Genomic DNA, 23,914 nt, shown 5'->3' with positions numbered 1-23,914 from the left:
GCATTGTTAATCACTCATTAATTAGCCGCACATCTCTTAACCCGGCAGCGCCTTCCCGGCTCCTGCTCTCCCCCGGGACACGCAGCATCCCGCCCCAGCGCTCTGTCACTCCAGGGATCTCAGCCAGGTCTGCAGCCCCCCAGGCACAGAGAGACCCCCCTGGGGCTGGAGGAGGTGCCTGCGGCACAGACCAGTTCCCGTTTGTGTTGAAAGGTTTGTCTTTTTTTTTTTTTTTTTCAAATAAATGGTTTCAGTCTGAGAGCATCCACTTTAAAACCGCACGGGAAAGGAGATGTTGATGGGCAGGACACCGCCCTGGTGGAGGATGCAGGCGTTGGAGTCAACCTCGGCTCCAGCCTGGGCCATCAGGTTGCTGCAGTGCTGGCTGTGCCAGCTGTGCCAGCTGTGCCAGCTGTGCCAGCTCCCGGCCCAGCCCTGCAGCCATCACCTTGAAAACTTGGTCTCTACGAGTTCTGCAAAAAGGGCATTTCCAGCATTTCGAGATCACACCAGAGCACAAAACTGTGCACGCACACATTCGCTCACAAACACTCCCAATCCCGAGGTCTCTCCCAGATGTGCTTCCCCCATAACCCCGGTCCCTCTCCTCCACAGGGCTGAGGAGGCTCCTGCCAGCACAGGGACGAGCAGCAGCACCAGGGGCAGCACGGGCGGCCTCTCCTGCTCCTTGCTGAGGGATCCAGGGGCATCCCAGGGGTGCGTGAGAGGTGGCACTGTCCTCCCCCAGCTGCTGGAACATCTGCCACCTCCCTGCTTGCAGCTCCTGGGGGAATCGGCTGGGCTCCTCTCTACAAACAGGGTCTTTATTTCCTTGCTCAGAAAAATAGATCCATTTCCAAAGTTAAAAAAAAAAAAAAAAAGAGTTTGAAAAGAGGGAATGATGAAAGTGGAGGCTGGAATGTGGCTGTTGATGAGATGGTGCGGCTGGGGCGGAGCCGTCCCGCTCAGTAGCTCTCCTCCTCCTCCTCGCGGTAGTGGTGGTACCCGGGCGGGTCCCCGCTCTGCTCCCCGGCGGCGTTGGCCACCTCGCCCTGGCTGCCCTGGGGGCAGTACTTGGGGTCGTAGATCTGGCGGCCGAGGCCAAAGACCTGCCCGCTCTGGTTGGCGCCCTGGTTGGAGCCCATCTGCAGCGACATGGAGGAGTTGTCACACTTCTCTGTCCCCATCTTGGAGTCGTAGATGTGTCTCCTGGTGCCCGGAGCTGTCATGCCCACCTGGAAGGAAGGACAGGATGGAGAAGGGCTCAGCTGTGTCCCTCCCATCCCTCCCCAGCCCGGCATGGGGGCTCACCTGACTGGCACACTTGTTAGTGCCCATCTGGAGGCTGATGGTGGAGTGGTCCATGGGTGGCAGGATCTGATTTTTGGGGTCGTAGAGGTGCCTCCGGGTGCCATAGGCAGTCATGCCAGACTGGCTGGCACACTTGTTTGTGCCCATCTGACAAAGGGGTCTGGTGAGGAACGTGTGCTGCCCCACATGTGCCCTTTCTCCCCCTGTCCCTAACCCCCCCAGCCTGGGGAGCACAGCCAGTGCTCCCTAACCCATCTCATGCTCCCCCATCCATGATGATGATGCCCCACATGTGCCCCCTGTCCCCATCCCCAGCCTGGGGAGCACAGCCAGTGCTCCCTAACCCATCTCATGCTCCCCCATCCATGATGCCCCACATGTGCCCCCTGTCCCCCTGTCCCTTACCCCCCCAGCCTGGGGAGCACAGCCAGTGCTCCCTAACCCATCTCATGCTCCCCCATCCATGATGATGATGCCCCACATGTGCCCCCTGTCCCCATCCCCAGCCTGGGGAGCACAGCCAGTGCTCCCTAACCCATCTCATGCTCCCCAGTCACTGAGTGCTGGACACAGAGCCAAGATGGTCCCAGATCCCAAGGACACTTGAGGCCCCTCATGCCTTAGGTCCCTCCAGCAACACTTGGAGCTGTGACAGAGCTGAGAATGTGACAGAACTCAGAATTCTGGGCACCCTTTGCCCAGCTCCCAGCCATGGGAGCCTCCCCTGTGGCAGCCCACCTGCAGCCCGATCACACAGTGCCCAGCCTTCATCTTGGCCTCGTCGAAATTCCTCTGCTGCTTCTCCGAGTACTTCACGCCGATGTCCACCCCGCTCTGCAGCCCCTTCGTCTTGGCCTGCCAGGAGTGGCTGTGAGGAAGGGTCCCAAACCCCCCCACCCACTCCCTGGGCAGGGGGAGCTGTGGGGTCCCACAGGCACCACCCCAAACTCAGGGTCCCAAACTGCTCATCCTCCCTCTGTGCTCACCATTCCCGCCAGGGCCAGCAGTGACACCTGCACCTGCGTCAGGTTCCCGCTCTCAAAAAGGTCATTGGCTTCAAAGAGGTCCACGGGGTTCATACCATAGCTGGCCATGGCCTTGATGAAGTTGGAGAGGTTCTCAAGCTGGGGAGAGGTAGAGGGGTGAGCCCTGGAGGGTGATGGCAGATGAGCAGCAGGCGGGTGGCAGCAGAGCTGCACCTACCTGGTGCCAGTTCTGAGCCGAGTGGTTGATCTTCCTCACTGAGTTGGGCTGCAGCTTGTTCATGAGCCTGGAGGGAGGCAGGGGAACATGAGGCTGTGGCAGGAAAAAACCTCAAGGGGCTGCAGGGCATAGGCTCCTTTTGAGAAGGTCCAGCCCAGGCCTCCTCCATGTGGGGCAAATTTCCCCCTCCAGATCCCTGTTTGTGCTCAGGGCTCTCCCCAGACACAGAAGCCCTGGGGGTGACTCTGGCAGGTCCCACTGGCACACACCCAGCCCACCCTTCCCACCACAAGGGCTGGTGAGGGTCCTTGGTGTCCCCCATCTCCTCCCAGCTGGAGCAGCAGGGGCTGGGGGCCATGCCCAGGGCCCCCCAGGACTCACTCGCAGAGGATCACCCCATCCTTCAGCCCCTTCTGGAAGTCAGGTCCAATCTGTTTTCCTGTCACGCTCTCGATCCACGTCCGCAGCTCAGCCTCCTTCTGTGGATCATACTTCTGGGCAAGCTGGGGGACAGTGGGGGGACAGCTCAGGCAGGGCCCCAGCGTGCACCCCAAACCCCTCATGGGGACAGTTCCCCCCTCCCTGCTATGGCAGCAGGGACAGGAGCATGAGGATGATGCTGCCAGCAGACACAGCAGCTTCTGAACCATTCCAAAAGCATGAGAAGGGAACTGCCCATGGGGTTAGGGGGGAGTGACCCCCCAGATTTGTCTCTCCCTGTCTGCTGGAGCCCGTGGGAGCTCAGCTCTGAGCCCCAGGGGTCCTGGCCACGAGATGCTCTCCCTTTCCCTTCTGGCGAGGCCCAACCTCCGGCACAGATTCCTCCCTCACCGCGGCTATGCCAGGAATGTGGACGTCTCCTCCCAAATGGAGACCAGCTGCCAGGGCCAGCAGCATCTCTGTCTCAGCCTCTGACCCATAAGGGAAGGGAAAGTTCTCCTGGAGAACTCTCTAGGGAGAGAAGGGCCTGGAAAGCCAGAGTGCTGTCCTGCCCCAGCACAGCCCCTCTGGTGCTCAGAGCATCCACCAACCTCTCACCCATCCTGGTCCTGTTATGTGCCACGAGTCCCTAGGGATCCTGGACACGGGGAGACACTGGGATGGGCCCAGTCCAGCCCTGCTGGGTGCTAGGGAGACACTCCAGTTCTAAATGGAAGCTCGAGCCATGCAGATCACCCTCATTACACCGTGTGTGTCCTGCCTGGGGGATTCTACAGTCCCACCAGCTGATTTTCTGGAGCGTGAGCAGCTGAAGCCAGTTCCTCTTCCCTCCCCACACCCAGCCTGAGGATTTCCCAGGACACGGGGAGTGCACAGTGGACCAGCCCCAGAGAGATCCCACCGCAGCCCAGTCTGCAAGGGCTTCCACAGACTGGGAGCATGTCACTGGTTCAACTGGTTCCCAGTCGGTGATGTCACCTCCATCAGACACACCGGGGCAGTCGGACTGGCTCACGTCTTGCTGAATCAACATGAAGCACCAAGATCCTGGTGCATGTCACCCTCTCAGCTGGGGCAGCCCAGCCCCGGGCAGGCCGGGGCCCATCCCATCCGCTCCCGTTACGAAATGCAAAAATCCCAAATCCCCTGCGAGGCCAGGTAAGGAGCGCCCGGCCACGGCCACCATATCCCGCCACCACTTGTCCCTTCTCCTGCCTGCCCTGGAGCAGAACAGGCTCAGACCACCGGCCACCAGCCCCGGGCTGACCACGGCTCGACCTCTGCTCGCCTGGGCACAGCCCCGATGCCCCAGGGCTGCTGTGTCCCCTGTGCCACCCCCGGCCCTGTGCCACCCCCGTGCGCTGCCGAGGGGGCAGGAGGGTGCCGGTGGCACCCAGATCCCGCCGAGGGGTGCAAACAGCTCAGCCGGAGCCTCCCATCCCTCCTTCCCCTCCTGCCCCGCGGCACTTTAGCGGGAGAATCACCGGGGCCAAAACCGCATCCCCGGAGAGAGCCACGGGGACGCTGCCGGGTCGGAGCATCCCGTACAGCGATGTGGAGCTGCGGGGAAGCAGAAAGTGGAGAAGCTTTGTGGAGCTGGTCCGGAGCCGCAGAGGACCAAGGAGATGCCCCCAGGCCCGGGTGTGACGGGAAGAGCTCCCCGAGGTTTGCCAGGGACAGCGGAGCCACGGCGGCCAAAGCACGGGAGGGACCCAGCCGCGGTCCCCAAACACGTCCCTGGGACCCTCGAGGCAGGTTCAGGGCACCCCGAGACTGCGAGCCCAGCTTCGGTACCCCCAACCCTCAGAGACCTCTGGGTCCTTCAGTTCCGCATCCTCCCGGGAATCCCCGGATTTCCATCTTCCCGAAATCACCCAACTTCTCCACTCTTGGCCGGCTCTGCAGTCCTGGGGCATACCGGAAAAACCCCCGCCTCTCCAGAACCCGGGATGCAACCGGGACGCCCCAGCAGCACCGGGATGCTCGGCTCTCCCGGGCCTCCAGGAGCACCGGCAGCCACAGCGCCCGGTGGCCCCGGTATCCCCCGGCCCCCGCTTCACCCGTGCCCGGTGGTCCCGGCATCGCCCGGCCCCCGCCGCGGCTCACCCGGTTCCTGACTTCGGCGGAGAGGCCGTAGGACGGGCCCTTGTTGAACTGGGAGCTGCTCATGGCGGGGAACGGAGCCGGTACCGGAGAGGGGAGCGGGCAACGGGGCCGGTACCGGAGCGGGCTCGGGCGGGGCGGGGGCGGGGTCGGGCCCGGCCCCCCCCGCGTTGATTGGAGGGAGAAATGTCCAAATAAGGGCAGGATCCAAAACGGATCGAGGGGAGGGTCCCGAACCCCGATAGTGCCACTCGGGGAGCACCGGGACTCGGGGGAGCCCGGGGTCGGAACTGGAGCCGGAGCCGTCCCGGGCACACGGGCACAGGGTACAAACGGACACAGAGACAGACGGACACACGCGTGTGCATCCCTGTGCACGGGAGTGAGCACCCTGGCCCACGGGCACGCGTTGTGCGCGCACACGCAACACACACACCCCAAATACACCCACATACACCCACACGCACCCCACACGCACCCCCCGACCCACGGGCGCTCCCTTGCACACGCACACACACACTTGCACATTCGCTCATGCACTCACACATTCACACCCACGGTCACGCACACACTCAGGCCACGCGTGCCCCTTCCATCGTCCCCGCACCTCCACCCATCCCCGACCGCCTCCCGCTCCCCTTGGTTCGCCCTCCGCCGTGCCCGTGTCCCCACGGGGCCGGCATAAGTTCCACGCGGGACGGCCCGGTCCGGTGGGGAGGTCCCGGGGCGAAGGGGAGCGAGGGGGGGACACCATCAGCCCCCGACCGGCCGCAGGGGCTGGCAGCCGTCCCGAGCAGCCCGTGGGGTCCGGTCCGGCTCTCTGCAGGGGTTTATCCCACAGATAAACCCAGATACCCCGTTGTGAGGTGGTGATGCCCCGTGGGTGGGAGAGTCACGGGTGGGATCCTCACAGGAGGACAGGAGCAGGGCTGTGACCCCATAGGGCCGGTCCCGGCACCCACACCGAGCCCACGGAAGGGCAGAGCCGGGAGCATCCCACAGGTGGGAGCCCAAAGCCCCCCATCCCACTCAGCCCCGCACCTGGGGCTTTCAGAGGGATGGAGTTTGTCACCCCTGGACGGATGGACACCCCCAAACAGAGTGAACTCCCCAGAGGGTGGGAGTTCCTCCCTGGTTCCACAGAGTGGGGCTCAGTCCCCCCTCCAACTCTGTAATCCCCGAACTGCAGCCCCAAAACCCTCTCAAAACCCCGAGAGTGCCGGGGTCCCGCTGCTCCCCGTGACCCCGGCCCCGGCCTCGCTCCTGGGTGCGCGTTCGGCTTTTCCTGTTTCAGGTCGGGCTGCGAAGCCGATGAGGAAACGAGGCGGCGTCACACGCGCCCTCCTGCCCCTGCTGCTCCCCGCGAATGTGACCGTGAGGAACCGGCACGAACGGCCCGAGCGAGGGGCTCAGGGCAGCGGCTCGGCCCCCCGGCAACGATGTTCTCCAGGAAAAAGCGGGAGCTGATAAAAACCCCCTCCATCTCCAAGAAGAGCCGGGCGGGAAGCCCCGTCCCACAGACCCTGCCGGTGAGTGTCACCCCCGGCACCATGGGGGCTCTAGGGGCACCCACGGAACTGCTGGGTAGAGCCAGAGCTTGGCAGTGGGGCCCTGGATACGTCCAGGAGGTTTGCGAAGAGGAGGGAAATGAGAAAGAACCCGACTGGAGGGGCTGGTGGGGGAGAATTTTGCCCCCGAGGAAGGGGACGGAGCAGCCGCCGAGGGAGGCGGGAGGGCAGGAAGGGACAGGGAGGAAATGGGGGGGCTGCCGCCGAGGCTGTGGGAAGGACAGACAGACTCACAGACCTGCCTGGTGACCGGGATGGGAGCGGGGCGACCGCAGGCTCGGGCATCCCCGCTGTTTTGGCTCTGCCAGACATTTATTAACCACCGCGTGGAACCCCCCGGTACCGGAGGGGCCAGGAGGAAACGCTGCCCGCCGGGGCTCCCCGGGGCACCCCGCACCGCCCGCCCCGCGCCTGCGCCCCACTCCCGGTGCGTGAGGCCACACCGGGCTGGCACCATGCGGACGGCGACCCGGAGCCCACCCGCGGCTCCTTAGCACGGGACACCCATCCCCATCCCCGTCCCCATCCCCGGGAGAGGCGCCTATGGGTGGCAGCCAGCGGGATGCTCGGTCGGGCTGCGGGCAAGAAAAGCTACAGCCCCTCGGCGGCGGCGGGCAGAGCCCACCAGCCCCAGCGATCCCTGGACTCGCTGCCCCGCACGCCCGCCGTGAGGCTGACGGTACGGCCGGGGCACCCCGGGGCACCGGAGGGAGGGACGGGAGGCGCCGGGGCTGCTGCAAGCCGGGAGGAGCGGGACAGGGCTGCGGTGACCCCCAGGCGTTTTGGGGCGGGGGTCTTTGTGCCTCCTTGCAGCCCCACGGTGGGGATGAGCTCCCCCGTTCGCCCTCGGCCGCGGAAGCCTCGTGTTCTCGGTGCTCCGGGTCTGCTCCCCGGTGCAAAACCGCTTCCGGCAGCGCCCGGCCGGGGATGCTCAGGTTCTGCTCGTTCGTGTCCAACCGGGTGCTGGGGGTCGCCGGTGGGAGCTGCAGAGGGGCTGCAGGGTCCCCTCCCCGTGCCCAAGGAGTCTCAGTGGATGTGGGGCTCTCAAGCCATGACAGCTCTGAGCAGTGAGGGAGGGGTACCCCTAGAAATTTGGGGTTTCCTCCATCTGTAAAACACCTGCAAAGCCCAAACAATAGTTTGGGAGGTGTCTCTGTCTCTGCCTCCTTCCCCAGCATGGGAACAGCTGAAAAAGAGGAAGAGATATGTGGGCCGAATCCTGCTGCCATTTTACCCCCAGAAATGCAATTTTACCCCTAGAAATTTGGGGCTTCCTCCATCTGTAAAACACCTGCAAAGCCCAAAGAATATCCTGGGAGGTGTCTCTGTCTCTGTCTTCTTCCCCAGTATGGCAACAGCTGAAAAAGAGGAAGAGATATGTGGGCCAGATCCTGCTGCCATTTTGCTCTTTTGGGGTCCCCAAGCCCTTGGGATGGGCAGCCCCATCACGGTGGGTGCTGGGGTGGGCAAGCAGTGTCACCCACACCATCACTGTGTGCATTTCATGGCAAACACGGACCCAGAGGAGCTGGCAGGGACTGATGGGGGCAGCCAGGCGAGTGCCCAGACCCTGCCCCTTGTCCCCTGACAGTCCCAAAGGGGATCCCTGTGACTGGGGATCTCAGGGGTCTGAGGTTGAGGGAAGAGATGAGGATCTGACTCCATGTTTGAGAAGGCTTGATTTATTATTTTATGATATATATTATATTAAAACTATACTAAAAGAATAGAAGAAAGGATTTCATCAGAAGGCTGGCTAAGAATAGAAAAGGAAACGATAACAAAGGTTTGTGTCTCAGACAGAGAGTCTGAGCCAGCTGACTGTGATTGGCCATTAATTAGAAACAACTGAATAAGACCAATCCCAGATGCACCTGTTGCATTCCACAGCAGCAGATAACCGTTGTTCACATTTTGATCCTGAAGCCTCTCAGCTTCTCAGGAGGAAAAATCCTAAGGAAAGGATTTTTCATAAAATATCGTGGCTACAGATCCCTACCTGGGGAAACTGAGGCACAACACAGCTGCAGGGTCTGACACCAGTCCCCCAAGGCTCGTTCTCCAGCATGGAGGTGTGGGGTGTTTCCCTCTCTGTGCTCCCACCACGCTGCATCCTCACACTCCCCCTGCTCCCCAGGAGCTCTCCCGCAAGGATTGCCTGGATGCCCCGGGCTGCAGCGTGGCGGAGCTGCCCGCGGGCAGTGCCAAGCTCAGCAGCAGCCCTGGCACCGTGGGCACCCTGAAGCGCCCCACCAGCCTGAGCCGCCATGCCAGCGCCGCCGGCTTCCCCCTGCCCAAGGGCCACAAGACCCCGCTGTGCTACAGCCCCATGGAGGGCGGGGACAGTCCCTTCATCGACCCCGAGGACATCTCCCAGCTGCTGGCAGACGTGGCTCGCTTCGCTGATGCCCTGGAGAAGCTGCGGGACGTGGTGCTGCGCGATGGTGAGTGCCCAGTGCCCTGTGAGTGCCCACCCTCAGTGAGTGCCATCCTTGGTGAGTGCCCAATGCCCTGGTGAGTGCCCATCCCTCAGTGAGTGCCCAATGCCCTGTGAGTGCCATCCTTGGTGAGTGCCCATGCCCTGGTGAGTGCCCAATGCCCTGTGAGTGCCATCCTTGGTGAGTGCCATCCTTGGTGAGTGCCATCCTTGGTGAGTGCCATCCCTGGTGAGTGCCATCCCTGGTGAGTGCCCAGTGCCCTGTGAGTGCCATCCCTGGTGAGTGCCCATCCCTGGTGAGTGCCATCCTTGGTGAGTGCCCATCCCTGGTGAGTGCCATCCCTGGTGAGTGCCCAGTGCCCTGGTGAGTGCCATCCTTGGTGAGTGCCCATGCCCTGTGAGTGCCATCCTTGGTGAGCGCCCAATACCCTGTGAGTGCCCATCCCTGGTGAGTGCCCAGTGCCCTGTGAGTGCCATCCTTGGTGAGTGCCCAGTGCCCTGTGAGTGCCATCCTTTGGTGAGTGCCCAATGCCCTGGTGAGTGCCCATGCCCTGGTGAGTGCCACCCTTGGTGAGTGCCCATCCCTGGTGAGTGCCACCCTTGGTGAGTGCCCCTGCCCTGGTAAGTGCCATTCCTCAGTGAGTGCCCACCCTCGGTGGGTGCCCACCCTTGGCACACCCTGGCATGGACCCACCCGTGGGTGAGGGGTCTCTGTCTGGGCCAGAAGGCCCCCGGGGGAGCGTGCAGAGGTGGTGGGTGAGTGGTGGGTGAGCAGCTCGGAGCCGGGATAACGCAGCTTCCTGCCCGAGCTATTTTCACCCGCCCGTTTTCCTGTTTACAGCGCAGCGGTGCCAGCTGCCTGCCAGGGCCCCACGGGGTGCTGGGCACGGCCCCCCAGCCCACCAAGGCGGCCAGAAGGAGGGGTTGGGTGGTCTGCAGGCTCTCCTTGCCCGAGGGGACACAGGGAATATATCAATCCCGTGGTCTGGGGGTGTTTCACACCACATTGTCAGTCCTGGTTTTGAAGAAATCCCTTTCCAGCCCTGAGCTGGGGGCTGGGATGGGGAGGGGTCTTTGCCTGGCTGGGCAGTGGGTGCTGATCCCCCATGTCAGCACTTCCCCGAGGGAGGTTCTTCACTTCCTAACCAGCCCTAGACCTGCACTGGGGGTTCTGGACAGACCCCTGGGCTGGCAACTGAAGCCCACAGAAGGGGGGAACCTGTGGGGTGTAACGAGCCTGGCTGGACCAGGCCCATCCCTCCTGGCTGGGAGCGTCCATCCGGCAGGAGGGAGGGAAGGAAATGGAGGAAATTCCCAAACTGCTTTCAAGGGGAAAAGTTACTGTGGAAGAAAAAAATGCTTCAAAGGTCAGGCTGCCCCCTGGCCAATACCAGGCTGGGCAGGAGACACACGGCCACGCTGTGGGGAGGTGCTGGACAAGCAGGATCTGGGGAGGTGCTGGACAAGCAGGATGTGGCTGTGCCAGTCCTGGGGAGCCCTGAGGCCAGGGGGATTTGCTGCATAGTCTGGAGATGGCAGATCCCTGCCTTGGACATGGCTGGGAGGTAAACAGGGGAGGGACCCAGGGATGCAGAGCAGTGACAGGGGCAGGGACACAGGGCAAGGACATGGTACAAGGATGCAGCATCTCAGCCTCCCTCTCTTGCAGACCCCAAGGAGCCCCAGCGGCCGCTGGCCCACGAGTGCCTGGGTGAAACCCTCCGCATCCTGCGCCAGGTCATCAACAAATACCCCCTGCTCAACACCCTGGAGACCCTGACGGCCGCTGGGACCCTCATCTCCAAAGTCAAGGGTGAGACAGTGGTGCTGGCAGCTCTGTCCCACTCCCCTCCTGCCCCACACTGGGGTGGGAGGGAATTGGGGAGCCCATGAAGGGGTTACAGGGAGTGGAGGTGCCCCATGGACTGGTGGAGAGGGAAAAAAAAGCATCGTCTGCCTCTCGGTGTGGTTCAGCTTTAAGGATGATGTAGTGTCAGAAATGACAGATCCTGCCTGGGGGTTTCCAGGCACAGCCGCAGGAAAAACACTGAAGTGATCAGATCCTGCTCCTGGCAGCCTCTCGTGTTTATGGAGCGGGGTCTGGGAGGTCAGACCCCAGCTGGGCACCACCTCCTGCTGCTGTCACCCACCACAGGCACAGCACAACCTTCTGAGTCACCCACGGCTTCCTGGACGCCCAACAGCAACCACAGGGGACAGGATGGCAGCAGGGCTGCCATGGGGCTGGTTCCACATATTCTTATTCTCCTCACCTCTGAGCTGTTCCCATGGGATGGGGGGGAATGGGCTTGGAGCAGACCCCTCCCCACCCCGAGGAGCTGAGCCAGGGTCTGCCCAGCAGCCCTGGTTGCTGGTGTCCCGTGGTATGGGAGCCTGCCAAGTGCTGTCAGCCCCAGTTCCTGCTGCTGGTGGTGGTTCCTCATTTGACTGCGGGCAAGAAGCCTCCTGGAGGAGTTCATCCTGCTTGGAGAGGGGTCTGGAGGAGCCATGAGGCAGGGCAGGCAGTGGAACAGGTCCAGCAGCACTTTTCCAGCAGCCCTGAGTAACGGGAATAAACAGAAACACGAGCCAGGAGATGCTGTCAGGGACGTCAGGCCTGGGAAGAAGGAGGGGGAAACTACTGTGCTGGAAAAATCCATGGGGATGATCCTTCCTAGCCCCAAAACCCTCTCTGATACCAGCATGAACTGGCAGGTGGCAACAGGGCTGTCACATTTCCTCACCTCCAGGTTTCCACTATGAATCCAACAATGAGGCAGACAAGAGGGAGTTCGAGAAGGCTGTGGAAACCATCGCCGTGTCCTTCAGCAGCACGTAAGGGACTCGGGCAGGGAGCAGCCAGGGGGTGTTTGGAGTTTGTAAAGGAGTTTGGGCAGCCAGCCCGTGTCACTGTGCTGAGGCCAGCCACGCTCCTCTCCCCACAGGGTGTCTGAGTTCCTCATGGGGGAGGTGGACAGCAGCACCATCCTCTCCATTCCACCCAGCGACCAGAACCAGGTGAGGGATGCCCGGAGACCTGGGTGCTGCTGCCATGTGGGGCTCACAGAGGGCTCTGGCTGCTCCCCTTAGCTCCCGGGCACGGCCTGGGCACAGCTGACTTCCAGCAGTGGCAAAAAGGCTCCAGTAGCTCAGGCTTCCATCTACCTGGCCAGCCCCTCCAGCTGCTCCCCATCCTCTTGGCTGACCAATCCCTCTTCTTTCCCGATTCCCAAAGACTATGGAGAGCCTCTATGGGGGGATTCCTGGGCCTAGAGGAGATGGAGTGCCCTCAGGCATGGACAGCTGTGCCACAGGTAAGCAGGATGGGGCTGGGTGCAGGGTTTGGGGTCTGTGTAGGGACCAGCACCTTCCTCATCATCGCTGCTGTCCTGAGTCGCTGCTCAGCTGGGGAAAGGCAGCAGAGCTGGGGGCACTGGGGCTGGCACAGAGCTGGGGGTGCTTGCCCTGGAAGCTCATGGGGTGTTTGTCCCCCCACAGCCCGTCCTCCTGCTGAAGAGGTGGATGTGATGCTGCAGCGCTGCGAGGGGGGCGTGGATGCTGCCCTCCAGTACGCCAAAACCATCTCCAAGTACATGAAGGACCTGATAGGATACATGGAGAAAAGGACCACACTGGGTGAGTGGGGGGACAGCAGGTGGGTCTCTTCTGGAGCAGGTCTGAGCCATGGGACAGGCTGAGGTTGAGGTCCCTCCTGCAGGAGGGCAGTGGGAGCCTCACTCCTCAAGTTCCTGATTGATTTTACAAAAGGAGATCGGGTTCCACCAGGGAAATCCCAGTGTCTCGTGTGTCTTTTCACTTTCAACCTTTTCCCTCCAGAGGTAGATTTCGCCAGAGGGCTCCAGAAGATGGCAAACAGCTGCAAGCAAACCATCAGTCAGGAGGTAAGTCCCTTAATCCCTGAAGCCCCCAGTGCCAGGCAGGATTGGGAACCAGCAGCCCTGGAGGGCCCATTCCATGTGGAATAAAGCTCAGGAGGACATGGGGGCAGCTCTTTGGAGCCCTGCCTGGAGAAACTCAGGATGGGGCTTTTGCCAGCAGTCACCAGCCTCACCTTGCCTCTGGCTGTTCCTCCCTGAAGGATGCATCTCCTCAGGTTCAATCTGGGTTCTGGGGCTCAGGGAGGTGTTTTTCTTCTCCCCAGACCAGCATGCCTTTCCTGTCCATCTACCTGCTGGCCCTGGAGCAGGACATGGAGCACGGGGCCTCAATTGTGCAGGCAGCCACCACCCTGCAGCAACAAACCTTCCTCCAGGTGAGGGGACAGAAGGCCCTTCCTGGGGCTGGGGGTCCTGGTGCTGCTTCCTTAGCTCAGTCCAGAGGGATCCTGCACCCAGTACTCCCCCAGTGCTGTAGATTTTCACCCCTGGCTCAAACCAGTGCCTGTGACCTGTCCTGGGGTGGCAGTGACACTTCTCCATGCGAGGGCAGAGCAGGAGGGCTCAGCTCAGGTCATCATGAGGCTGTTCCTCCCTCCCTCCCTCCCCACGCAGCCACTGCTGGTGAGACGTGCGGAACATGAGAAACGCAGGAAGGAGATCAAGGAGCAGTGGTGCCGGGCTCAGAGGAAACTGGTGAGTGACTGGGTTTGTGTTCCCAATCCCAGCCTGGAGCAACTCATGACTCTGAGGAACTGTTGGGGTCTCTGCCTGCTCAGAGTGACCCCAAGATGTGTTGGAAAGTCTCTTTTCCCAGCCTGGTGCTTGAAGAAGGAGTCAGGGCTCTTCATTTCTCAGTCTCAAGGTTGTTTATTGTGTCTTATCTATAAAAAATTTTCTCCTGCCCTGCCGAGGTCAGCCCAGCAAGACAGTCCAGGCACTCTGCCTGCCCCCAGGGCAGGGTTATGTCTTTATACTAAAAACTACCTGTACAATGTTTGCAATGACTTTCCAATACCCATCACCTGTGTTAGACACTGAGCTTCTACTCTAAACCAATCTGTGAGTGCCAACATCACAGCAGAAGATGGAGGCCAAGAAGAAGAAGGAGAAAGGCTGGACACGCCCAGTTCCCTCCATCTTGCCTCCTGAACCCCCATCCCAAAAACCCTAAAATCTACTTTTCCACCCTGTGATAACTTCACTATTATTCTACCTAAACTGTTGTGGCTTGCTGATCTTCATACAAGGTTGGTAGCTTGCTCCACAGGTTATAATCAAACCCACAGGTGTTTTGGGCTCTGTGCCAGGGTCTCTGAGCCCCTGGCAGGGCTCTTGGCACTCCAGGACAGCCAGAGGGATGTTCTGGGTCCTGACAAGAACAACCTCCTCTGAGGCCACTGGGCACCCTGCCCCTCTCCAGCAGTGTTGGGTGGCCTCTGCTGTGCTGGGGGAGCCTGGTGGAAGCTGGTGACCCCCTTGCTGGGCTCCATCCTCACCTGGCTCTCCCTGGCAGCAAGATGCAGAGGGGAACCTGCGCAAGGCCAAGCAGACGTACATGCAGCGCAGCGAGGAGCACGACAAGGCCAAGTACATGGCAGTGAAAGCAGAGGAGGAGCAGCAAAACACGACCAGCAGCACCACCACCAAAACCCTGGACAAGAAGAGGCGGCAGGAAGAGGAAGCCAAGAACAAGGTAGGAGGAGGTGACTGTGACCGTGTTCACAGGGGTCTGAGGATGAGGGGAGAGATGAGGATCTCACTCCATGTTTCAGAAGGCTTGATTTATTATTTTATTATATATATTATATTAAAACTGTACTAAAAGAATAGAAGAAAAGACTTCATCAGAAGGCTAGCTAAGAATAGAATAGGAAGGAATGGTAACAGAAGTTTGTGGCTCAGCTCTCTGTCTGAGCCAGCTGGGCTGTGATTGGCCATTAATTAGAAACAACCACATGAGACCAATCCCAGATCCACCTGTTGCATTCCACAGCAGCAGATAACCATGGTTTACATTTTGTTCCTGAGGCCTCTCAGCTTCTCAGGAGGAAAAATCCTAAGGAAAAGATTTTTTCATAAAAGATGTCTGTGACAGGTGGGACAGCTCCGGAGGGGGCTCCTTGCTCCTGCTGCTCCCTGAGCCACGTGGGGTGAAATGATCCTCAGGAACGGCTGAATGGAGAGGATCCAAGGGGCTGTTCCTGTTCTCCTCACCTTTGAGCTTTTCCCATCCCTTGCTCTCCCATCTCCCAGGCAGAAGAGGCCATGGCCACGTACCGCACCTGCGTGGCCGATGCAAACACGCAGAAGCAGGAGCTGGAGGACACCAAGGTGAACTCGCTGCGGCAGATCCATGAAGTGATCAAACAGACTGACCAGGTCATCAAATCGGTGAGTGGGGTGTCCCCAGGGTGGGATGTGACCGTGTTCACAGGGGTCCGAGGATGAGGGAAGAGATGAGGATCTGACTCCATGTTTCAGAAGGCTTCATTTATTATTTTATTATATTAAAACTATACTGAAAGAATAAAGGATTTCATCAGAAGGCTGGCTAAGAATAGAAAAAAAAGGAATGAATAACAAAGGCTTGTGGCTCGTACAGAGAGTCTGAGCCAGCTGGACTGTGATTGGCCATTAATTAGAAACAACCACATGAGACCAATCCCAGATGCACCTGTTGCATTCCACAGCAGCAGATAACCAATGTTTACATTTTGTTCCTGAGGCCTCTCAGCTTCTCAGGAGAAAAAATCCTAAGGAAAGGATTTTCCATAAAAGATGTCTGTGACAGGTGAGAGGTGCTCTGGAGAGCTCCGAGCTGCCTTCCAGCAGAGCTGCCCCTATTCCAGAGGGCATTTGGATGGATGCAGAGCTCGCCTCGCCCTCACACTCAGAGCAGCGCCGCTTTGTGCTCCCGATTTCCCACCCGACAGCTCACCTCCATCCCTCCCCACGTCACTTTCAGGCCACCATCTCCTTCTACCAGCTGATGCACATGCAGACGGCGGCGCTGCCCGTGAATTTCCAGACGCTGTGTGAGAGCAGCAAGCTCTACGACCCGGGCCAGCAGTACGCGTCCCACGTGCGGCAGCTGCAGCGCGGTGACGAGCCCGACGTGCAGTACGACTTCGAGCCCTATGTGTCCCACAACGCCTGGTGAGGGAGGACAGGGCTCGTTCCTGCCTAATTCAGTTCAGCCTTGTGTTGGCTTCGTTATCTCCCGCCACCCACGCTCTCCTGCAGGAGGCAGGATGCTTTCAGCATTCCTGAAGGTGGCTCCTGCTGGGAATGCTGGACCAGCTGGGAATTGCTCTCTTATCCTTCAGTTCAGCCTAGATGAGACAGGCTGTTGAGTACTTAAGAGACTGTGATTCCCTAGACTGGTGGATGGCAGCCATGGATAAAGTCTCCAAGTGTCCTTCCTTGCCATCCACATTCCCTTTTCCCCTCCAGGTCTCCCTTTACCCAGCCACAGAAGGGCAGCTTCAATGCCAGTGAGTTCTCCACGAGTGCAGAGGGGGCTGGGGCTGGCTCAGAGGGAGCAGCAGGAGCCAAGGAGTCGCCAGGTGGGGCTGGAGCAGCCGAGCGAAGAGGTGAGTCTGGAGCCCCAGAGCTCTCCCATGTCCCCCCAGGCAGGAGCAGAGTGGGACCCCCAGGGTTTGATGAGAGGCTTTGCTGGCAGCAGCAGGACGGGCTGGGAGCCTTCTCCTGAAGGACACTAAATCAGATCTGTGACATTTTGCTCCCTAAGAAACCACTGCCCACCTTCCCATCTCCCTTTTCCTTGCTGGGTGTCACTGGAAGCACCAAACCCCACCAGCAGCTTCTCCCCAGTCACCCCAGTTTCTCCCAGCACCCAGGCTGTTCTCCAGCCATTCCCTCCCCAACACAGACAGCAACCCCAAGGGACTGTGTGTTCTCTCTGCAGGTGGGAGGGGACACCAGGTGCATAAATCCTGGCCAACCTCTGTCGCTGAGGCTGACAGCAGCCTGGAATCCAATGCAGGTAGATATGGGAACAGCCCAGGAGCCCCTCCCAGCACAACCAGTCTAAACCCAGAGCTTCCCAGTTAGGCAGGACCATCCCCTGTTTTGCCTGCCCTGTGAGAGCACTGCTGACCCCAGTCTCCAGTGGGGTAGGGTGGGATTTGATGGGATGGGGTGAGCTCTCAGAAGAGAAGTAGCTTTGCAGGTGGTTCACTGCTCTGTGGGTTCTCCTTGGACAGGGGAATTCAGCCACAAGCTCCAGCGGCTCTCATCCAATGGCACCGCGTCCTCCAGCGAGGAGCTGGAGGAGAAGGACGGGACCAGCACTCCTCCCTTTGAGCAGAGTAGGTGACAGCTGGGAGGTGACAGTGCTGCTGCCACACCCCCCAGCACGGCAGAGCTCCCCCCGGGCTGGTTTTCCCAAATTCAGCAGTTCTGCAGGCAAACCCAGCAGCTGCTGGAGATTCCTGGTGGCGTCCCCAGTTTTGCCGAGGGATGAGCCCTGCTCAGACCGGTGGCAGTGACAGCCCTGCTCAAGCTGTGCCTTTCCTACATTTCCTTTTCCCTAGGCATCAATGGGATCACCCCAGAGCTGGCAGCTCCCACGGGGCCCTTCAGGAACGTTGGCTTGTCCAAGGCTGCCCAGACCCATCGGCTCAGGAAGCTCCGTGCCCCTTCCAAGTGTCGGGAGTGCAACAGCTATGTGTACTTCCAGGGAGCCGAGTGTGAGGAGGTGAGTTGGGACAGCTGGGGTTGGAACCCAGCTCTGACCATGGTCAGGAGGATATTTCCCCTCTGGGGAGGGTTCCAGGTGGAAAATGGTGCTTTCCTTTGGTGCTTCAGCATCCCCAGGGCATTTTTCCTGTCTCTCGCCGTGCTCTGAACAGTGCCTGGTGTCTCTGTGGCTGCCCCCCACCTCCACGTGTTCCCCTTTCTCTTCCAGTGCTACCTGGCCTGCCACAAGAAGTGCCTGGAGTCCTTGGCCATCCAGTGTGGGCACAAGAAGCTCCAGGGGAAGCTGCAGCTCTTCGGGCAGGACTTCACGAAGGCGTCTCAGGGCAGCTCAGATGGGATCCCCTTCATTGTCAAGAAATGCATTTCAGAGATTGAGAAGAGGGCCCTGAAAACAAAGGTGAGGGACACTCCTCTCTCCTCCTCCTCAGCTGGCTGAGCCACAGGCCCTTGGAAGGATCCTCTGGAAAACCAACAGGCTCCACATTGCAGATTTCCACAGGGCAGGGAGCCAGGGATGAGCTTGGCCCAGATCCCCCAAACTCTGGTTTTGGAAAATCACCTCTCCTGCTTTCCTATGAGGCAGGAATGAGTGAGCTGGAAGGAGATATCCCAAAATGACTTCCCAAAGGGATTTCCCACTCCAGAAGGAGAGGGTGGGAGCACACACAGCTCACTGTCCCATGCAAACATGAAGAGGAACCTCTCCCCTCACTTCAGCTCCACTTTTCTCCCTTTCACAGGGCATTTACCGAGTTAATGGTGTCAAGACACGTGTGGAGAAGCTTTGCCAGGCCTTTGAGAACGGGAAGGAGTTGGTGGAGCTGTCCCAGGCCTCCCCTCATGACATCAGCAACGTCCTGAAGCTCTACCTGAGACAGGTGAGGTGCTGGGGCCCTCATGGTGGGAGAGGGAGGGGAGTTGGCCAGAGGAACCAACCTGGCAGGGGGAATTCTGCACAAATTGGGCTCAGGGTGGCTTGGGAGGGATGGGGAGTGGGTTGTCCTCAGAGATGGGGCCTCGGTGATCCTCCCCAGCTCATCCCACACGGCGTCACTGCGGTCACAGCCACAGAGCAGCGACGTGCCCAAGCACTGCACAGGGAGCCCTCCACCCCCCCAATTGGGGAACTGGCTACCCAAAAAGGGAAGGGGCCAGCAAAGGTCACCCTGCAGGGGCTGAGTCATGTCCACATGGGGTGGGCTCTGATCCTGGAGTCATCCTGGGGTGGCCTTAGTGGGGTCTCTGCCGCTTGGGTCACCCTGGGGTGGGTTTAGCGGGGACTCTGCCCCTGTGATCACCCCTGGGTGGGCTCAGTGGGGTCTCTGCCCTTTGTGTCACTTTGGAGTGAGCTCAGTGGGGTCTCTGCCCCTGTGATCACCCCAGGGTGGGCTCAGTGGGGTCTCTGCCCCTTGGGTCAATCTGGGGTGGGTTTAGAGGGGTTTCTGCCCCTGTGATCACCCCAGGGTGGGTTTAGCAGGGTCTCTGCCCCCTGGGTCACCTTGGAGTGAGCTCAGTGGTGTCTCTGCCCCTGTGATCACCCCAGTGTGTGCTCAGCCCCAGCAACCCCCACACTCTGTACCCAAAGTGTCATTGCAAACAGCATCACCCACATCCTCTAGCCGCCGCCACCACAAGGCAGGAAGCTGCTTCTCTCTTGCAAGCAGCCCTGGGTTAACTCTTTGTGCTGCCTTTTTCTGCAACCTCCCCTCCCCAAGGGCAGAAGGGCAGCTCTGTGTCACCTCACTTGTCCTTGGGCTCCTGCACATCAGAAGTCCAGGACTCTGAGTGGTTTCTCCAAAGAGAAGCAGAGTGGAAAGAGGGGGGGAAATCAGTGCTGAGCCCCACCCTGAGCCCTCGCTGCAGAAGGGTTAAAGTCCTTCTGTAAAGGGGTGAATGGAGGGAGCCTGCTCTGCTGTGATGTCCCCAAAACATCCGTTGAGGCTGCTCTGAAATCATCCCCAGCCGTGTGGAGCACCCAGCGGTCAGCACCAGCTCCTTCTGCTTCTCTGTTTCGCACAAACCTCAAAGCAGAGTTTCCCCTGCTGCAGCTCCACCTCTGCTGCAGGCTGTGCCCTTCACATCCTGTGCCCTTCACATCCTGTGCCCTTCACATCCTGTGCCCTTCACATCCTGGCTTCCTCCACCCAGAACAACCCATCCCTGTCCTCTTCCCAGCCATCCCTTGTCTGCTGGGGAACCTCCAGCTGGCCCCACCCCAGCCAGGGGTTTTCCAGGGCAAAAAGGGAATCCCTGCACCTCAACCCAGCAGGGAGCACCCACGGGTGGATCAAACACAGCTTTTGGCTTGAACTTCACAAGTGCTCCTTGGCCAGGGCTCACGAGGCTCGATTGACACGCTCCAGGAGGTGGATAAATAAATGTCACCTCTGGGTAGGGGTTTGCAGCACTGCAGGTCACAGACTCATGGAATTCTGAAATGGATGTTAAAAGTGCTCTGAGCTCTCTTCAAGCTGGCCTCCAGCACTTCCAGAGATGTTTCCTCACTGTAGAAATGCCCCAGGTGTCGCCAGCTCAGCAGCTTGGCACAGGTTCAGATCTTATGGAGGTGGGAGCTGCTCCCAGGACTGGGATCATCCTTTTCTTTTCTTTTCTTTTCTTTTCTTTTCTTTTCTTTTCTTTTCTTTTCTTTTCTTTTCTTTCCTTTCCTTTCCTTTCCTTTCCTTTCCTTTCCTTTCCTTTCCTTTCCTTTCCTTTCCTTTCCTTTCCTTTCCTTTCCTTTCCTTTCCTTTCCTTTCCTTTCCTTTCCTTTCCTTTCCTTTCCTTTCCTTTCCTTTCCTTTCCTTTCCTTTCCTTTCCTTTCCTTTCCTTTTCTCCCTTTTCTTTTCTCCCTTTCCTTTTCTTTTCTCCCTTTCCTTTCCCTCTTCTTCTTATTTCTCCTTTCTCCTCTCCTTTCTCCTCTCCTTTCTCCTCTCCTTCTCCTCCTCTCCCCCTGCAGCTGCCGGAGCCCCTGATGCCCTTCAGGCTGTACAACGAGCTGATGGGGCTGGCCAAGGAGAGCCTGCAGGGCAGTGAGGCCAAGGGCCGTGCTGGGAAGGGCGGCCCTGAGCTGGTGGACAGAGGAGCTGACACCGACCCGGTGGTGCTGAGCCTGGTGCTGAAGCTGAGGGAGCTGCTGAAGGAGCTGCCCCGTGAGAACATGGCCACGCTCCAGTTCCTCCTGCAGCACCTGAGGAGGTGAGAGGGGCATGGCCAGAGCCTGTGTGGCTGCTGGGCACCTTCCCTCTGTCCCCTGGGGTGGGGAGGTGTGTGCAGCCTCCTCGCTGGGGCCGGGAGGAGGGTCCATGGCCGCAGCTGCTTCTGTCCCCATCCTGAGGCTCGAGTGCTCCAGGCTGGCCTCTGCCCCAGCCCTGCCCATCCTCGCCTCTCCCTCCTTGCTCTCACAAGCTGTCCCTCCCCCTCCCACCCAGGATCATGGAAGTGGAACAGGACAACAAGATGACCTCAGGCAACCTGGGCATCGTCTTTGGGCCGACACTGATGCGCCCCAGGCCCACGGATGCCACCATTTCCCTGTCCTCGCTGGTGGATTATCCCCACCAAGCTCGGATCATTGAGGCCCTCATCATCTTCTACCCCACCATCTTTGAGCACAAGGACATGGCACCCAGCAGACGTGGCTCAGGTGCCACAGAGGAGGTGCCCAGTGGTGCTGAGCCGGTAGGAACCCCCAGGGAGGGGGAATCCTCAGGGGCTGTTCCATGAACCTTCACTGGGGTCAGCTCCCAGGGAGTGAGAACTCCCCTCCGTGCCCTCACCACCATCCTTGCTCCTCCCCAGGCCCCTGCAGGCTCCCAGCCTGTGGCTCCTCTTGGCACCAGCCCCTACCTGGAGCTGCCTTCGGACAAAGGGAATTTGGCTTTCAGCGCTGACTCACTTGCAGGTCAGTGAGAGGCACCGGGGGCACACAGGACCCTTGGGAGGCACGGGGGGCACACAGACCCATCCCCTGCCACCCCGGGGACCCCAGGTTTGCTGCTGATGCCCCCGTGCTGGGCTGGAGGGTGGCACAGAGCTCCTCTGTCCCACAGAGTCTGGTGAGCGCTCCGTGGACTCGGACTCAGAGCTGGAGGAAGGCGGGGAGCCACGGACACACCTGACCAAGCAGGGCAGCGAGACCAGCACGGAAGAGGTTAATTTCTATGACGAGGGGAGCGAGGGGCTGCGGAGCAGGAGCTGCAGCGTGGGCCAGTCCGATGCAGAGGGCTCCGCTCCCCGCTGCTGCAGCCCTGGGGAGGAGCAAAGCGACCTGGAGGAGCAGGCTGAGAGCCGCAGCCCCAGGGATGGCACCAACCTGGCCGGCACCTCTCGGGGCAGCCACGAGCTGCAGCCCCGGCTCATCTAAGGCACCACAGACACTGGGATGGACAAAGGGGCAAATCCCCATGGCTGCCCAGATGCTGGAAATTGGAATGTGGAGGGGTGGGAAGGAGATGTGGCAGCTCAGGGGGGTTTGGTGTGTCAGCTGCAGGTGAGTCGTGGCTGATTCCTGGCTGGAGCTTTCACACAAAACCCCTGAGCCCCTCAGTGCCCAGCTGGAGAACAGGGTCACAACCAGGGCCATGAAGGACTTTGCTTGGGAGGGAGCGAGTTTGGGCAAACCCTCCACTTGTTCAGGAACCCAGGGCTGTTCCTGTGGCAGGTGTTTTATTTTTGTTGTGCTCCCGAATCCCTGAATGCCACACCTGTGCTGTGAGATCAGGGTTGGAGGAGTCAAAGGCCCTGCTCATCCCTAATGGCTGAGGCTGGAAGGGAGCCCAGGAGTGACATGGGAGCAACAATCACTCGAGATGGGCAGGATGACACCACAGGAGCAGATGGAACTGAAGGCAGCTCACAGGACAGGGACACAGCTGGAGCAGCGCTGGGCTCGGGGTGAAGCCCCTGCACCATCTCACCCTGAGCCAGGCTGGGCTGTGGGGCTGAGCCAGCATCTCAGGGGATGTCCCTCACTGACACCTGACTGAAGTAGGGTTCAGGATGCATTTCCTGCCCCAAAACCTCAGCACTGTGGCCCAGCTGATGGCATCTTCATTGCTGCTTGGATTGACAGGCATTTGGAGTGGTGGGCATTTGGATTGGTGGGCATTTCCCTCCTTGGTAGGAGACATGCAAGGAGCAGCCTTAGGGCAGATTTGCCTGGCTCCAGGGTCCCGAGCCCTGCTGAGCTCTCGTGGTTTCGTTGTACAATCATTTAATCTCTAAAAAGCTGCACTGCAAGTCCAGGACAAACTCCCTCTGCTCTTGCAACTCTTCCCATGGGGAAGTGCCTCTTCCTCCTCCTCAGGGCCACCACAGCCTGGATCCAGCCCAGCCCCAGCCAGTATAATCTTGAGCTTCCTTTCTTTTTTTGTAAAGACATCAACCCTTCAACATGACTCCACTACCTCTGCTGGCTAAGGCACTAAAGCCAAAGTGGTTTAGATTTTTCTGAAGCTGTTAAGAATTTTCATGCACTGAGGCACAGAGCAACAAATCGAGTTTTAGCTTGGAATGAGCTGAGAGCCTTTTCCTTTGGTCTCCTGCTTATGGGAGACAGACCAGGTGGTGTTGGGGAGGGTCTCAGACACCTTGGTACTGCAGAACCAGGCAATGGACAGGAGTTTTGAGCCCTCTGAAGTCGATGGAGAACCCATCTCAGCAAAGGTACATAAACCCAGGTTAACTCACAGGTTTGGAACTGAGCCAGGGAAGAGCTGGAGCCCTACAGGATTTGTTGTGCCCTCCAGCTCTTCCACAGATTTGGAATTTTCGGGGGAACAGTTGGATTTTCCCAGGGCAGCAGGAGGATGTGGGAATGCTGCTGCCATGGCGGTACCGCGTGCGTGTGAGGGTGGGTGAGGATGATGAGGGTGAGTGTGAGTGAGAGAAGGGGCTAAAGCTGCACTTGAGCATCCCACAACAGCAGCTCCCTCTGGGTTGTGTGGATTCTGTGTTTGTTCTGATGAGCCTGTGCTGCTGCACGATGCTGCCTTGCTGTGTTCATATTGACATGCTTCCCAATAAAAACAATAAAACCAGTGTGTTCTGACCCGTGTTTGTCCTGGGCATCAGGGTCTTCCAGGCTCCCCCTGCCACAGGAGGCCAAATCCAAGTGTTTGTGACATAAAAAATGAGGTTTAAAGCCCCCCAGAGTCCTGGGATGGATTGAAATGAGTGCAGCTGGGGGTGATGAGCAACTCTGCATCACAGTGTCTGAACAGCAGGGTCCC

General features: G+C 59.6%; 2 protein-coding genes across 4 annotated transcripts; one reads left to right on the top strand and one right to left on the bottom strand.

The window, feature by feature from the left end:
• Positions 1 to 808: 808 nt before the first annotated feature.
• On the bottom strand, positions 809 to 8,086 carry CNN2 (calponin 2). Of its 2 annotated transcripts, none has more exons than XM_077191583.1 (7): positions 7,918 to 8,086; positions 2,896 to 3,039; positions 2,515 to 2,581; positions 2,298 to 2,435; positions 2,050 to 2,166; positions 1,312 to 1,458; positions 809 to 1,235 (listed from the first exon to the last, which is right to left on the bottom strand). In XM_077191583.1, the coding sequence occupies exons 1-7, from the start codon at positions 8,070 to 8,072 to the stop codon at positions 966 to 968; spliced, it is 1,038 nt and encodes a 345-aa protein (XP_077047698.1). In that variant the 5' UTR covers positions 8,073 to 8,086; the 3' UTR covers positions 809 to 965. The 2 variants fall into 2 exon arrangements, with proteins under 2 accessions (XP_077047698.1, XP_054506160.1); XM_054650185.2 differs by lacking the exon at positions 7,918 to 8,086 and adding an exon at positions 5,062 to 5,283 and having other exon boundaries at positions 2,896 to 3,017.
• On the top strand, positions 6,356 to 23,722 carry ARHGAP45 (Rho GTPase activating protein 45). Of its 2 annotated transcripts, none has more exons than XM_054650170.2 (23): positions 6,356 to 6,587; positions 8,764 to 9,070; positions 10,733 to 10,876; positions 11,814 to 11,898; positions 12,009 to 12,081; positions 12,299 to 12,377; positions 12,562 to 12,699; positions 12,901 to 12,965; positions 13,226 to 13,336; positions 13,575 to 13,655; positions 14,476 to 14,655; positions 15,216 to 15,353; positions 15,928 to 16,118; positions 16,416 to 16,555; positions 16,891 to 16,968; positions 17,189 to 17,293; positions 17,519 to 17,682; positions 17,893 to 18,081; positions 18,425 to 18,562; positions 20,641 to 20,879; positions 21,113 to 21,362; positions 21,483 to 21,585; positions 21,734 to 23,722. In XM_054650170.2, exons 1-23 carry the CDS (start codon positions 6,498 to 6,500, stop codon positions 22,045 to 22,047), a joined length of 3,402 nt encoding a protein of 1,133 aa, XP_054506145.2. In that variant the 5' UTR covers positions 6,356 to 6,497; the 3' UTR covers positions 22,048 to 23,722. The 2 variants fall into 2 exon arrangements, with proteins under 2 accessions (XP_054506145.2, XP_054506142.2); XM_054650167.2 differs by lacking the exon at positions 6,356 to 6,587 and adding an exon at positions 6,857 to 7,305.
• Positions 23,723 to 23,914: the final 192 nt, after the last annotated feature.

Source organism: Agelaius phoeniceus, chromosome 29 (assembly GCF_051311805.1).
Source record: "Agelaius phoeniceus isolate bAgePho1 chromosome 29, bAgePho1.hap1, whole genome shotgun sequence".
Lineage (NCBI taxonomy): Eukaryota > Metazoa > Chordata > Aves > Passeriformes > Icteridae > Agelaius > Agelaius phoeniceus.
This window is presented reverse-complemented; position numbering and strand designations above follow the sequence as displayed.